Source organism: Lipophrys pholis, assembly GCF_963383615.2.
Source record: "Lipophrys pholis genome assembly, chromosome: 3".
Lineage (NCBI taxonomy): Eukaryota > Metazoa > Chordata > Actinopteri > Blenniiformes > Blenniidae > Lipophrys > Lipophrys pholis.
The window spans coordinates 25902093-25915725 of record NC_137627.1 but is presented as its reverse complement, the minus strand read 5'-3'; the positions used below and the strand labels follow the sequence as shown (position 1 = coordinate 25915725).

At 44.0% G+C, this 13633-nt stretch overlaps 1 protein-coding gene across 1 annotated transcript in view; it reads right to left on the bottom strand.

Moving 5' to 3' along the window:
- Positions 1-273: 273 nt before the first annotated feature.
- Positions 274-13633, bottom strand: part of robo2 (roundabout, axon guidance receptor, homolog 2) — a 166510-nt gene continuing 153150 nt past the window's right edge. Inside the window, exons 26-32 of the mRNA XM_080460030.1 lie at positions 12488-12705; positions 8241-8423; positions 7609-7767; positions 7144-7410; positions 4479-4673; positions 1731-1828; positions 274-351 (exon numbers count right to left, since the gene is read on the bottom strand). Of these exons, the coding sequence (XP_080316156.1) occupies positions 1827-1828; positions 4479-4673; positions 7144-7410; positions 7609-7767; positions 8241-8423; positions 12488-12705 (1024 nt within the window). The 3' untranslated portion in view covers positions 274-351; positions 1731-1826. The remainder of the gene's footprint in view (positions 352-1730; positions 1829-4478; positions 4674-7143; positions 7411-7608; positions 7768-8240; positions 8424-12487; positions 12706-13633) is intronic.

The window sequence follows — 13633 nt, the reverse complement described above, 5'->3', positions numbered from 1 at the left end:
GACGTTTATGAGAAGTGTGTGTGTGTGTCAGCGGTGACAGGTAAAAGTAGGTAAAACTTCTCTCTACAAATTGCTGCATTTTAACACCCTGTACTTGCTTCCTGCGTTACCGAGGTAACGCCGCCAATCTGCAGATTTCTTACTTCCCCTGGTTCTGTTTTGGTGACTGTATGGCTGTACACTTCTTCTCCATGCAATTTGTAAGAAAACCCACTCGTTCCGATCAGGTGTGTTGAAGCAGGAAGATGCAGAAACCACGAGGACTGTGGATGCTCCTCTTCCAACTCACCTACTTTAACCGCACTTAGTTTGGACCCGGGAGGTCAATGTGTTGCTTTCTGCAATGATGCTCTACCACAGAGAATACAAAACAAACAGTAAGTGCTCTAAAAGCAATTAAAAAACATGGTTGGAACTAAAATAGTTTAAGAAAAAGATGTAAACAAGTGATGTTGTTCTGCTTATATTTTAGGAGCAAATTGCTGCTCATGAGTATAAACGCTCCTCGGCTTGTGTTTTCTACCTATTAAGGCCTTTTATGAAGAGTCCTGAACCTGCCTCTGTAAGTGCTCTGACTGGACCGCTGTGTATGGACAGACTTCATCGACTCCTCTTCAGCTCGGACCCTTTTCCTACGGGCGTGCCGTTTCCACTGAACCAAGAGAAAGTAAACTCAGTCTAGTAAAAATTACTCAGGCAGTAAATCATAAAAGGAAAAACTTGAAATGCTTCGAGACCCTTGTAAAACATGAAGAAGATGCACTCCTTCGGCCCGTTTAGTGAAATTAGAGAACTGAAAGTTTCTCTGATGTCAAACCATTAGTGGAGAACAATAATTAGGAATTAAATAATAGAGTCGGTCAGCTACCGATATACCGTTTTTGAATTTGTCTGGCCTCACATTCACCTTTCAGACCCTTTGAAAACCTTGTGTGTGTGTGTGTGTGTGTGTGTGTGTGTGTGTGTGTGTGTGTGTGTGTGTGTGTGTGTTTGTGCGTGCGTGCGTGTGTGTGTCTGTGTGTGTGTGTGCGTCTCTGCCAACCACATCTTATGCTGACTACGGAAACGGTCTTATTTGTTGCTGTCTGTGAACAAAGCTTTACTCTTTAATATCTCTCTGTACATTAGTATATAATTTTCTTCTCTTTACTTTACAGTACAGAAACTCCTCTTCACATATTCTTCCGGTTCTTCATGTCAGCAGGAGCTATGTTTTTTTGTGCTTATCACCAAAGATTGCAGTGCAAAAACAATAATTAATTAATAATAATAATAATAATAATAATGATAATAATTAATGGTAACTATCAACAAACAATGGATTATAAAACAATTATTTTATGGCACAACAGCCACTCAATTCACATATAATACAAATAACCAGATAAAACCCAACTGTTCCTGTATATGGAAAAAGCTCAAACTGAATTAGGCTTGCATAGCAATGCAACAACAAGTTAAAGAATATATTTACAGGAAACAAAAGTCCCTTTTCCCCAAAGGGCAGTAACCAGAAAATTTGTTCTCATATAGCTGTTTTCAGTTTTTTTTTTTTCAACTTGCCTTTTTCTAACAAAAAGAAAATTACAGTAAGGTAGGAGGTGGAAAATATTTTTTTGAGCACGAAAACATAGTGAGATGTACAGTATGTCTGTGTCTATACATCACATTTACAGTTCTGTGACGCTGTTTCTCAGCGACCGACGCTCTCCTCCCCTCTGAGAACTCACAGCTGAGGACAAAGTTCATTGACCCGACAAGGAGGGTGTCCATCTTCCAAAAGGAATGAGCGGGTTCGCCTCCAGTTTACACCCCGGGGCACATCACTCTGTGAAGAACAAGGTGAACCAGAGAAAATGTCAGGGCAGGGAAGAAACAAAGGGAACGCTTCTTTACCTCAATATTTTACACTGGATTTAGAGAATACCATTGTTTTTGAGCTAGTATATGATTAGCTTGGCATGAAAACTGGAAACGACTTTCCAGATCCTCAAAGTTTAAACAATAGCCATTAAAGGCATGAATACTTTGGGATTTACTCATTTTACTGCAACCCAAAAACATGCAGGCTGTGCTCACAACACAATACATTTCAGGGCAGTTTGCTTTGTGAGCACTGATATTTCCAACAAAGGACTAAAAAGATGTAAAACCAAACCACAGTGGAACATTTCACAAACTATAACTGCAGCCGAAGTGTTATTACAGTCAACAACACTGTGATTCCTGGATAGAAAGCTCTTGTGGGAGTACTGCAGTGATATTTATATCAGCTAAGAGATTGTGACTGTTATTGATGTCAGAATTGTACTAAAGAGTTACAGTAGTGGCAGGAATTCATCGGTGACACACACTTACCACCACATGACATCAAAACAAATGAACTACTGCATTATATCTATTATAGTCTGACCAAAGCTGGACTTTAAAGGTATGTCAGCGTTTTCAAAGTCAGACTAAAACACTGGGATAATGTGATTGAAAAGCTCCAGAAATCTAACAACATGCCAAAAGAGCTCAAACTCTTAAGATGGTGAAAGTGGTGGAGTTTGTTTGTGGACGGATGCAGAGAGACTCGTTTAACCAGAAATCAACCAGCCGCACTGACAAGCTGAGAGAGTCCATATTGACGCCTATCATATGATTTAACCAGCTGATCGATTACACACTCAGGCATGTATACAGAGACAAACATGATGTAGACCGGAGGTGTCAAACACAGTCCAGGGGCCACGAACAGCCGAGTTTCAACCTGAGTGTGCTGGACCGCTAAAGTGATATCATAATCTTTACAATTTAACTTGGAATGGGGTTTTTTTCGCCATGGTGCAGAGTATGCATAATGAAAATATCTTTTTTTGTTCTTTCACAAAAGCAAACACATTACTATAAACTAAACATAAATCCAATTTTAATGAAACCTCCAACTGCAGAATACAATGAAATGTCCAACAAACTTCTCCTACAGCCGTGTTTTTACAAACAGCATGGCTTTGAGGCTAGTTTGATAGCATCGGGGGAGCTATAATTCACACTGGACTCAGTGTTGTGTTGTGTCTCTCCTCTTCAGAAATTTATTAAAAGAAAAAAAAAAAAATCACTATTTCCTCAGAAATTTCTGCCACCTACTTCGTGGTTTCCGGATTGGAGCCAATTGTGGGCAGGTTTTATGTTTAACGCTCCTGATCTAAATAAATAAGTCTTTTTGAGCTCCAGCGGTACCTTGACAAAGCTGTTTGTGTAAACACACTGAGTGATCTACTCCAAACACAGGGCCTCTTTTGGTGTAGTGGTTAGCCTGCTCTGTTTATGGCCTGTATTTTGGGTCTAAGTCCGATCTGGTTTTTACCTATTTATTGTCCCTTTTTTAATCATGCTTTTAATATATATATATATATATATATATATTTTTTTTTTTTTATATATATTAATATAAATATTTGCATTTTAGTGGTTCTTTTATTTATTTATTCACTTTTAATCCTGTGAGCCTGAGTGCTTGTCCATGTCTGTGCTCTCAGCTGGTTTTACTGTCCTGTGCTTTTTTAAATGTGTGGTACAGTGAGACCCCCGGCCAGCTCAGTTGGTAGCGCATGAGACTGGCAATCTCAAGGTAGTGGGTTCATGTCCCATGCTGGGTGCCACCTTCCCGTGGGCTCACCACCTGCGGGAAAGGTTCTTAATCGGTGCAATGTCATTGCCAATGTGATCTCAGACCGCCACCCCCAAGACCCGGAAACGGATAAGTGGGAGAAAATGGATGGATGGATGGATGGATGGATGGTTAAGTGTGAGTTGTCAGAGGTTTTCTCCTGCCAGTGCAGAAAGAATCCACCTACGGGTACCAATAAAGTCACCATGACCTTCACCTTCAACCTGCTACACTGCTCCATGTGGACTTGATAATGGACGTGAGTATGACAGTGGGTTTGACTGCCCAATGTTGGCCTCTAGTTAACGGGAGGAAACAACCTCAATAATGACAATCAATATGTGATAATTACTACTTTAACCTGAATCTCAGTCACAAACTCCTCGAGTCGGTGAAAGATAATGCAGCGTGTGCTTGTTTTTGTTTAATCTCACAAAGTGGGTACATGCCTGTCCAGGATGTACTCTGCTTTCTGTCTTCAGCACTCAGTGACCTCCAAGTCGTTTTATAGCTCATATAGAAGACGAGTGGAAGTGTTCATGTTTCAACAGGAGCATGTTTGGACTAATCCTCCCCCTCTTGGGATTCAGATGGCCGCGTTCACACTTCAACAAAAGGAACCACTCTAACAGATCATACATTTAGCTTTAGTACGGCCAAAACTGCCAAGTGCGAACACACCCTAAGAGTCCACACAAGTACTGGCAGCAAGCAGTTATGGTAATTTTATGGCCAGCATTGTTGGACTCTGACACGTTTGACTATATGTGCTGTGACTTGTATCATAAAACCCTGCTGCAGGATCCTAAAACAAAGGCCCACTCACATAACTCTCCAGAGAACTGCCCTTGTCCGTTGGTCTGCAAGAATTCGGCATGCTCTGTGGCGGTCCACTGCTGCGGTTGTCGCGGACCCTCGGCTTTTCGTGGCCCTGTCGAGCCCTTGGAGGAAGCTGTGCCCGAGGAGCTGTGACCCCCGGGGGATGGGAAGGAAGGTTTGCTGTATGGCAGGCAGCCCTCCTCTAAAAACACACACATGACAGAGGGAGTGTGAGTGAAGTTTAAAAAGTTGACACGTGACATTTATTATCGCAGTCATGCGCATCTAACATCTGATACGTGGAGACAATGAGCACTTTGCAAAGCCCTCCCCACTCCTGACATCTGCAGAGTGGCAATGCCAACAAGCAGTGCCAGGGCCTGCCACAGAGAGGACTCTCAGCCTCACACATGGCCTTGCAGCGACCGGCCTTATGAGGGGGGTAAATACAATAACAGGGGGACCGCGGGCTGCTGTGCCGCCCCCCCCCACTGCAGGGCAGCATAACATTGACCCTCAGCAGTCTTCGTCATTGCGTGAAATCTCATCAAAGTGCTCCCCACTGCTCCGCTAATGACTGTAATAGAGAGTGCGCCGACCTCAGTGGATTCGACTGCAAATCAGTCAGCACCCTGACACGTGTGGGAATTCACCGACAGGCTTTTTTAGAAAAAGATGCTGATTCGGGTACCTGCCTTTGTCTCACAGGCTCAGATTAACAGTCTGAACGAGAGTCCTGGCACACAGAGGCCAGAGAGCGTGGTGTGTTAATGGTGGAAACACACACTCGCAGACACGCACACAGATGGGGCGCCGAGTGACTGCTGTTTGTGTGAAAAAAAAAAAAAAAAAAAAAAAACTGAAGCGATTAGAGTGCATTTCGGTTTCTGGGGCCTCCTGCCTCACTTGGAGCGGAGCAGACCAATACTGGCAACAGTTACAGGGCATCGGGGAGACCGGCGGGGAGGGCATTCTGGAAATCACAGTAAGTGGCAGACGATGCAATCTGTGCATGGGAGCCCAGTTTCCAAGCAGCATGGAAGATAACTTTAACACCAGAACTTAGAGAACAATCCCCAATGGTCAGGGCACAGCAGCCGCTCAACACCAGCGTCTCCAAGAAGCAGCACATTATCTCTTCATTAAGGCGACACAAAGATGCTCCACGTACACTCTCTGAATGGATGATGTATTGTTTCGGTAATGAAGTAAATAATGTCAGACTTTCTTTTTAGGAGAGGGTGAAAGGTGCAAAGCCAAAATGTATTAGACCAAATTGTTTTAACCTACATTTCCTGTTCCTGTACAGCCAGTCTTTCCTTATAGACATTGTACCCTTGCACTGAGTCAGTATCTATATACAGTAAATTACTGTGAAGCCTAAAAAGCCTGAACCTTTCCTGCTTTGAACATGAACTTTTATTTCCATTCGCACAAAACACTTCATAAAAAGCAAAATAAGGATTTAAAATCGAATTAACATTACTTGTATGAAGATTTCCAGGCCGTTTCGTATCAACAGCTATGAGTAACTCATTTCAGAACAAGCACACAGGAAATTAAACAAAACTTTTTGAAATAACCTTAAATAGAAACTGAGGGTCATAACCTTCGCTTGCCTTCATGTGAAGTGTTTTTGTTATTTGCTGACGTGGGACTTAAAGTTGAGGATCAATCGATCACACCAGAGCTTATCCTAAAAACCTTTTTACAGGGCAGAGCTATTTATTTGTTTAGGAAGACTTGTTTATTGTTAGTCAGGTTCTCATTGAGGTTTCAATTTGAATAGTTTTGGTGTCTTTTCTTTCAATATGGCAGAACGCAGGTTTCCAGTTGTCTCAGGTAGCAGTTTAGTAATGAGAAATATAAAAGTTATGAGGGCCACAAAAATATCATCCTCACCAAAGAGAGCCAAGCTGTGATGGAGCAAATACACCAACAATAATTATTACTGATTATTTGATAAAGATAACTAACTGCATGTCTCTTATTTCAGTTTATCATATTAACATGGATGCATCTTTTTCTTTATTTGCTGAAAATAAGAATATAATAAATAAGAATTATGAGAAATCAACCTGACAGTGCAGGAGAGGAAAGAAACCCAAGAGGCTTATTTGAAATCCTCCCTAACAATAAACAGTAATGAAAATAAATATAAAGAAGGATCAAAGAACAACCAGCAGAGAAAACAAAGAAATGGTCATCCAAGCCACACAACATATCACCTTATGCTATTTGAAAAGGAGAGAGTTAAATAGTTTAGCTTTGAAAAGGGCAAAAGAGGAAAGTAGATAGAGTTCCAGAGTTTGTGCCAGCAAAGTGGTAAACAAACAACTTTTGTGTTCCTTGCTGGTAGCAGTGATATCATTGTATCACTCTATCATAATTGATATTGTTTATCCTAAAATAAATTCTGTAATACAGTAATTATAGTTGTTTAAACCAATATCTGGTCTAAATGTGATAATATTCCTTTATTGACTTTTGAAAATTGGCTTGTGAGCCATCTGCCTGTTGTAGCTCATTAAAAGTACAAGATATATTTCAACTTAATCAGACTGTCGTAACTATCCTGACTATCATGAAATACAGTAATACCAAGCTAACGCCGTCATAATCCTACATCCACCTGAGTCTTGCTGCAGGTTTCAGCTTTGCCCCCTCAGTACCTGTTTTGTGGCCCCTGCGCCCGTCGTCCGCCCGGTCCATGGAGCCCAGCCTGTCTTGAGCTTGACGATGGTGATCCAGGGTGGTGCGCGTCTGTCTGTCCATGGTGCTCTTCACGTCGTCTGGCCCACACAGTGGTCCTGACATCGGCGGGCGCTCCAGGGACGCAGCCTTCCTGTCTGCTTGGGGCACCACGTTGTTCACACTGCGGGCCCCCTGGATGCGGCCCTGCCCCTGAGAGGGGGGGGGCTCAGGGGGAGGAGGTAGGTCTTCAAGGGACACCAAGACAAAATCACATTAATAATGTACAATTCATATAATATAATATTAAATACATTTATTGAAAGTGTATTTTATGACTATGAAGGGAGGAAGGAAAACCCCAGCTGGTTTGTTATTTATATCACAATTAGTTCTCGGGGAACTTTCAGGAGAAATTACTGTGAAAGTGTGTGGTGCTGCCTCACCGTCTGCACCAGCATCTCTCCGGTGGGGTGTTGTGCCCTGACTTCGGGGTTTGCGTGTGGGCCTGGTGGCCCTCTGGTGGCCCAGGCTATGTGTGCCGACTGTGCTGCCATCTGTTGAAAATGGACTGCTGGGCCTGGGCCTGTGGGACAAGCCTTTACCTGTAGGAGGGACACAAGAGCACAAGACAGCTGCTTAATAAAGACATTAAAGAGTCGACACCCAGAAAGTGCAGCACTGCTATCGCAGCGAAGACAAGTATGAAGCGGCTTATCAGAGAAGGTCTGAAAAACACCTAAGAGCTTTTCATTAGAAGAGAAAGCATCTGTCAGGCAGTGTGGGAAGGGTTTGGAGCAGAGCACAACAGCAAGCCATTACACCTTAACCCGAGAAAGCTTGAATACAAAGCAAGATGAGATACAAAGGAGCTCAGCTGGAGTTGAAGGTAAAGATGTTCCTGCAGCTTTCTGCAGCAGCTACAAGGTAAAAAGGAAAAAACAAGGCAGCCATGTCCAGACAAAGTGAAGCTCGACCAAAGAGGCATCAGGAGGAACAATCAGAAGGAAGAAATCGTCTGTCGAGAGAAGAAGCAGAAGCTCCAGTCCATCAGAGGGAATCTGTCCTCCACACCAACCTCTCTTGCTGAGGCTGGTACCCTCCAGGCGGTAGCCCGCCTTGTCTGCCGCGGCCACAAGGGCCTGAGCAAAGCTGCAGTGGGTAAAGATGGAGCCGTCAGATGAACTGCCCAGACTGGACCTGTGGCTGGAGAAATTACGATCATCTTCCGAGGCTGAGCCCCAACCGTTCACCATGGACCCTGTGGAACACCGCAGCTTTCAGAGTGTGGCTGTGTGTCTGTGTGTGTCTGTGTGTGTGTGTGTGTGTGTGTGTGTGTGTGTGTGTGTGTGTGTGTGTGTGTGTGTGTGTGTGTGTGTGTGTGTGTGTGTGTGTGTGTGTGTCCATCAGTATGTATTTATCTCATTGTCAAAACATTCATGTTCATACTTTCAAGCTCCATGGCCATCACCTTCCGGATTATACGATGTGACGTTCTCAACATCTGTTCTTTGATTCTCCATTGAGATGGATGAAAGTATTGAGTGATCTCACACGCACGCACAAATAAGAGGAAATAATAACGTCCTACACTTAATTGACTTCGTACTTGCCGCGGGGCATTTCTGTTCCTGCAGGAACAGAAATGTGTAGTCATTCTGTTCTGGCCTGTCCTCTGTCATCTTTTACAAACATAAATTGCATAAATATAAGAAAAAGTGTGCACACGCACACACACACACACACACACACACACACACACACACACACACACACACACACACACACACACACACACACACACACACACACACACACACACACACACACACACACACACACACACACACACACACCGGTGCATACACAGTGGAACAGCAGGAGTGTCATCAACTGATTTTGCTCTTCTTTTGAGAAAGAACAATGGGCGCAGCTGTGTGGAGCAGAGTCAGCTACAGAAGAGCCTCAGGTGACACCCACAAAGTAACCGATTCAATGCGACACCTGGCAGTATGCACACACTGGGGTTTCTTTAACTTCTGTTTAAAAATGTGCAGCCACCAGTGCTGAAAAGGTGTAATAACTCCAAGAAAAGAAAGCAAACTTCTGAACATGTTACTTCCAGAAGACTGATGGACATTCTGTCTGATATGTTTCATGTTGATCATTTCACAGATCCAAAGGACACACAGGAAAAGTCTGTGACGTCTAGTGTTTTGGTTTATGAGCTGGTGTATTTCTTTTATGTTTCGGGATTTCTTCCCTTCACATAAACAGTTAGGCCAGAACTTTAAATATAAAGCCAACAGGCTGCCAATAAAAATATGCCACTTTGGCAAGTGAAAACACAGAGAACAGTCGGCTAATGTGACAGCTTTCAGTGGGACTGGTTTGGCAGACTTTGCTAAAGTGGCACGAACCCAAGTGCTCAGCTTCACACACTCGATCCCTCCGTCACACTGAGCGAAGCCACTGAACAGACTGGATGAACAGAGTTACAGGGAGGAGAGGGGGTAAAGGTCGCAGGGAGAGTGACGGGGACTAAAAGTTAGCAGCAGGATTTATTGAAAGGTCAGTCTGGTTCAGAAGGTGGCACAGTCGTGACCAGGATGGCTGGAGATAGCAGATTGAGATTCAGATGAAAATATCACTTGCATAAATTACACTCTCAGATGGCGCTCCCCGCTGCAATACACCACAGCACATTTTTAAACTGGACATAAAATGTGGTAATATGGGTGGCTTTGTTTATCCATGCACGCTGGGAAATCCCCATCAGAGTTTTCTGCCTCTCCCATCTGTAGATCTCGTCTCCATCGTAAGCTGCATCACACAGCGTGGTCGTTACTCGATCACTTCATGTGACTTCAGGCAATTACACCTCCAATAGCAGGCGTAGCAACAGCCTTCCTGTCCGGTTTTCAGGGAATTTATCCAGATTAATGGAAACTTCTCTAAAATGTAGGCTTGCGTACGGTAGCCAAGGCCCACATCCACCCCCACCCCCCTTTTATACAACCTATTTTCACAGGGCCAACTGAAATCCAAGGCAGTAACTAATTCTGGCCCTCCATCTTTCCTCACTATTTTCTTTGAAATTCTTTTCTAAGAGTTTTTCACTGAGAAAGAAAGACAGCAATTCCACTGGGTCCAATCCTCCCACAAAGAATAGAGTAGATAATGAAGTATAGGCAGTGCCAGCCAAAGCATTGAAGCTTCCAAGTCCTCCGGCTCAGCGAAGGAACACTGCCTCAGCAAATCACATCACAGAATGACTTTTCAGCTGCTCTAAACTGCCACTTTCTACTACTGAACCTCTGGAGCACTTCTATTCTCAGCAACAGCAGTCCAATCAAACTGTGATCATTGGAACATAATTTGATAAAAAAAAAAAAAATTCAATCTACTTTTCGCTCTCCCCTAGAAATATAATTTCTCTCTGTGGCACCAGACCCAGGTTTGCACTGTGGGTCTGTCATTTTATCATGGCTTGATCCAGAGCAATGGGCCGAGCCGTGTTCTCTAAGAAACACCGGCTGACGCCTCCCACGAGCTGTGAACTGAAGGAGTAAACGTTCTGACGGTCGGGGGGCAGTAATAAACAGGCCTGGTCCCTTATGCCACTAAAAGAGATTTACACCGACGGAAACCCTAATCTGCATGTCGTTAAGTGTGAAAATCATTCTCCCTGACGAGTGGGCGCCACTACCTGTCTTTGGGAAGCGTGACCCCGCTTCATGCAAACCTGGCGAAGCTTTATGGGAGCGTAATCGCCCAGAACTGCCAAGCTTTCATCTTGTTGTAGGTGTAGTCGACTCCCTGCTACCATATTTCAGCTTTGTACGACCTATGCTGTACAAAGCCGAGTAATACCAAGTAATACCTACGCGTTAGCTTCATCTCGCTGGCTCAAGCAAGTAATGTCTCTGCAATACCCACCACAACACGAGGACTTATGTTTATCAGCTAGAAATATGTCGTAATGAGTCGGAGGAAAGAACATAGAGTTGAAAAGCTTTGCAGACAATCTGCTGCAGAGAAATGGGCCCTGAGGAAAAGACTGGTGCATCAGGGAAAACATTTGATTTACTGGCCTTGACTGTAACATTCCAAAAACACACCTATTTCCATATTATTAAAACAGTGACATATCTATCAAGTGACATTTGACAGGAATCCCACTCCTACTCTCCCCATTTTGTATAGCCTCAAAATGGTGGCCACAATAAATCTGTGCGGCTTCTCCTCCTATCTTCCCTCCGTTTCTCCGGCGAGCCCCAGAGCCAGGACCATGTCTGTGTTGTCAGAGGATGGGGTGAGAGGCAGACTTGCAGAGAGATAAAAAGAAATAGTGCTGTCTTCAGAGTAATACAGTGGAGGAGAGATGCGGCCGATTAGGGCCCAGTTGCTGCTTTATATTCCTCTAAATACATCAGCAGGAACATGTGTCAGCGCTACCAAAACCACTGTTCCATCATCCCATGGAAAACTGCTCTTTAAAGCAGCCACTGACAGCGTAGACCAGAGAGCACCACTGTCAGTGATTCCCAAGCTGGCTCTGTTCCTCCTTTTTTCGCCATACCGGCTGCTTCTTTCCACCAATAAATGTCTTAGTGCAGGTTGTATTTTTTATAGATATGCAAGGCCACCTGGGAACAGTACACCCTCCCTTTTTTTTCCTGTACAAATCAGCCCCCCAAGAGCCACAGTGTTTTGATAAACATTGGCTCACATTTGCCCTCCAGATCGCAGACGGACAGTGAAGCCTGGTCAGTTATGGCAGCAGGATTTCAGCCCCGCTGCTGCGATGGCATGCCCTTCACATGCCCCCCCCCTCCCCCCGACAGACGGCTGTAAAAGTTTTCAGTGAGTTGTAAAAATGGAAATGGTGCCTCTGGTCTGGAATAGAGTACGCACGTGAAATTTATTTCAAATCTCCTTGGGAAGATACGTGGTGCCAGTTCCGGAGCTGTGTGCGAGTTAAATCACAGCCTGCTGCCCGCTCCTCTTAATTTCCCTCTCACTGTCCTGTTTAAAATTCATGGACTTTCTTATCTCTTTTTGGGAAATGGTGATTGTAATTCCCCAGAGTCTGCCAAAAGTGGTTCAAAAAACCTGAGGGACACTCAGCAAGCATGTTCACATGAGAATTAATACAGAGCTATTCCTGAACAACATGTCAGGAGTAGCAATTTGTTTAGTGTAAAACAAGCTGTAAGACTAATCGTATTTGAGTACATTTTACTCATTCCTAATGAGCACAGCAAAAATACAGAGTATTTAAATAGGAAATCTGCATAGTGAATAAACAACATATGCCCTCACCTGTTAAAGAGCTGTCCAGGTTGTCCATGCTGGACCCTGGTGTGTGCTCAATACCACGAGGATGCCTGGCTCCATAGCCCTCATCCTCATCCTCTTCCTCCTCCTCCTCCTCATCATCATCAGGCAGGTCAGTCTCCAGGTCAGAAACCATTGTGCTGGACACGTAGCCCACTGGAGGAGCCGGAGCCTGGGGAGGAAGAGAGCCCCCCTGCATGTGCCTGGAGGAAAAAAACAAAGACAGTTTAGTTCTTGTTATCAGAGAATGTGGGGGTGATAATACACTTGTAGAAATGAGGGACTATTCAGTTTTCTTTTCCCATGTGGGAAGATGGCGAAAAACAAGGACAGTAAGGCTGACTTTAGAAACCGGTGCTGCGTGAACTGCTGAATAAATTTGGACATCTCCACTAATTCTACACTGATGCTAACACAATGACCTGCTAATTGCTGCCGTGGATGATACAAAGGCACACTCTCCAGGCCTGTCGACACATGGCTGTCACCTCAGTGGCAGCGCGCTCTGCTGACAACCGCGTTTGTTAGGGGAGTGCAAAGTCTTTGACGCGGTTTGCAGTGGGAATTGGTTGTAATTACTGGCCCTCTGGTGTTGTCAGAGATGCTCTCTAACCAACATAGTCATTACTGGGTAACATGACATCTCCTTCCTGACAAGGCTTCCCTGCCCCCCTACCACCACTTCACTGTTATGAATGAATGCCGCTCTCTCATTCTCTGCGCGCCGCTGACAGAATGAAGCATGGCCTTCATCTGACTTGCATGAGCACAACAACAATAGGATGTGCCGTATTGGTGTAGGGGGAGTAAACAACCATGGGTAAGAAATTGTGTCTCTTAGAGTGAGCAAAATACAGTCGTCGCCTAAGTGGTAGCATGGGCCCATTAAAATGAAATGATTAATGGGTTTATCTCTGCTGCACACACAGTTGACATGAGGAATGTAGCAGGACCAAAATAAATCCCAGCAGCAATAAACAGCAACAGAATGTACAGTAAGCAGTTTAAAACCACAACAATGCATATATTAGCCACAGTAACAATATATCTGCCAGCATAGATAGATAGATAGATAGATAGATAGATAGATAGATAGATAGATAGATAGATAGATAGATAGATAGATAGATA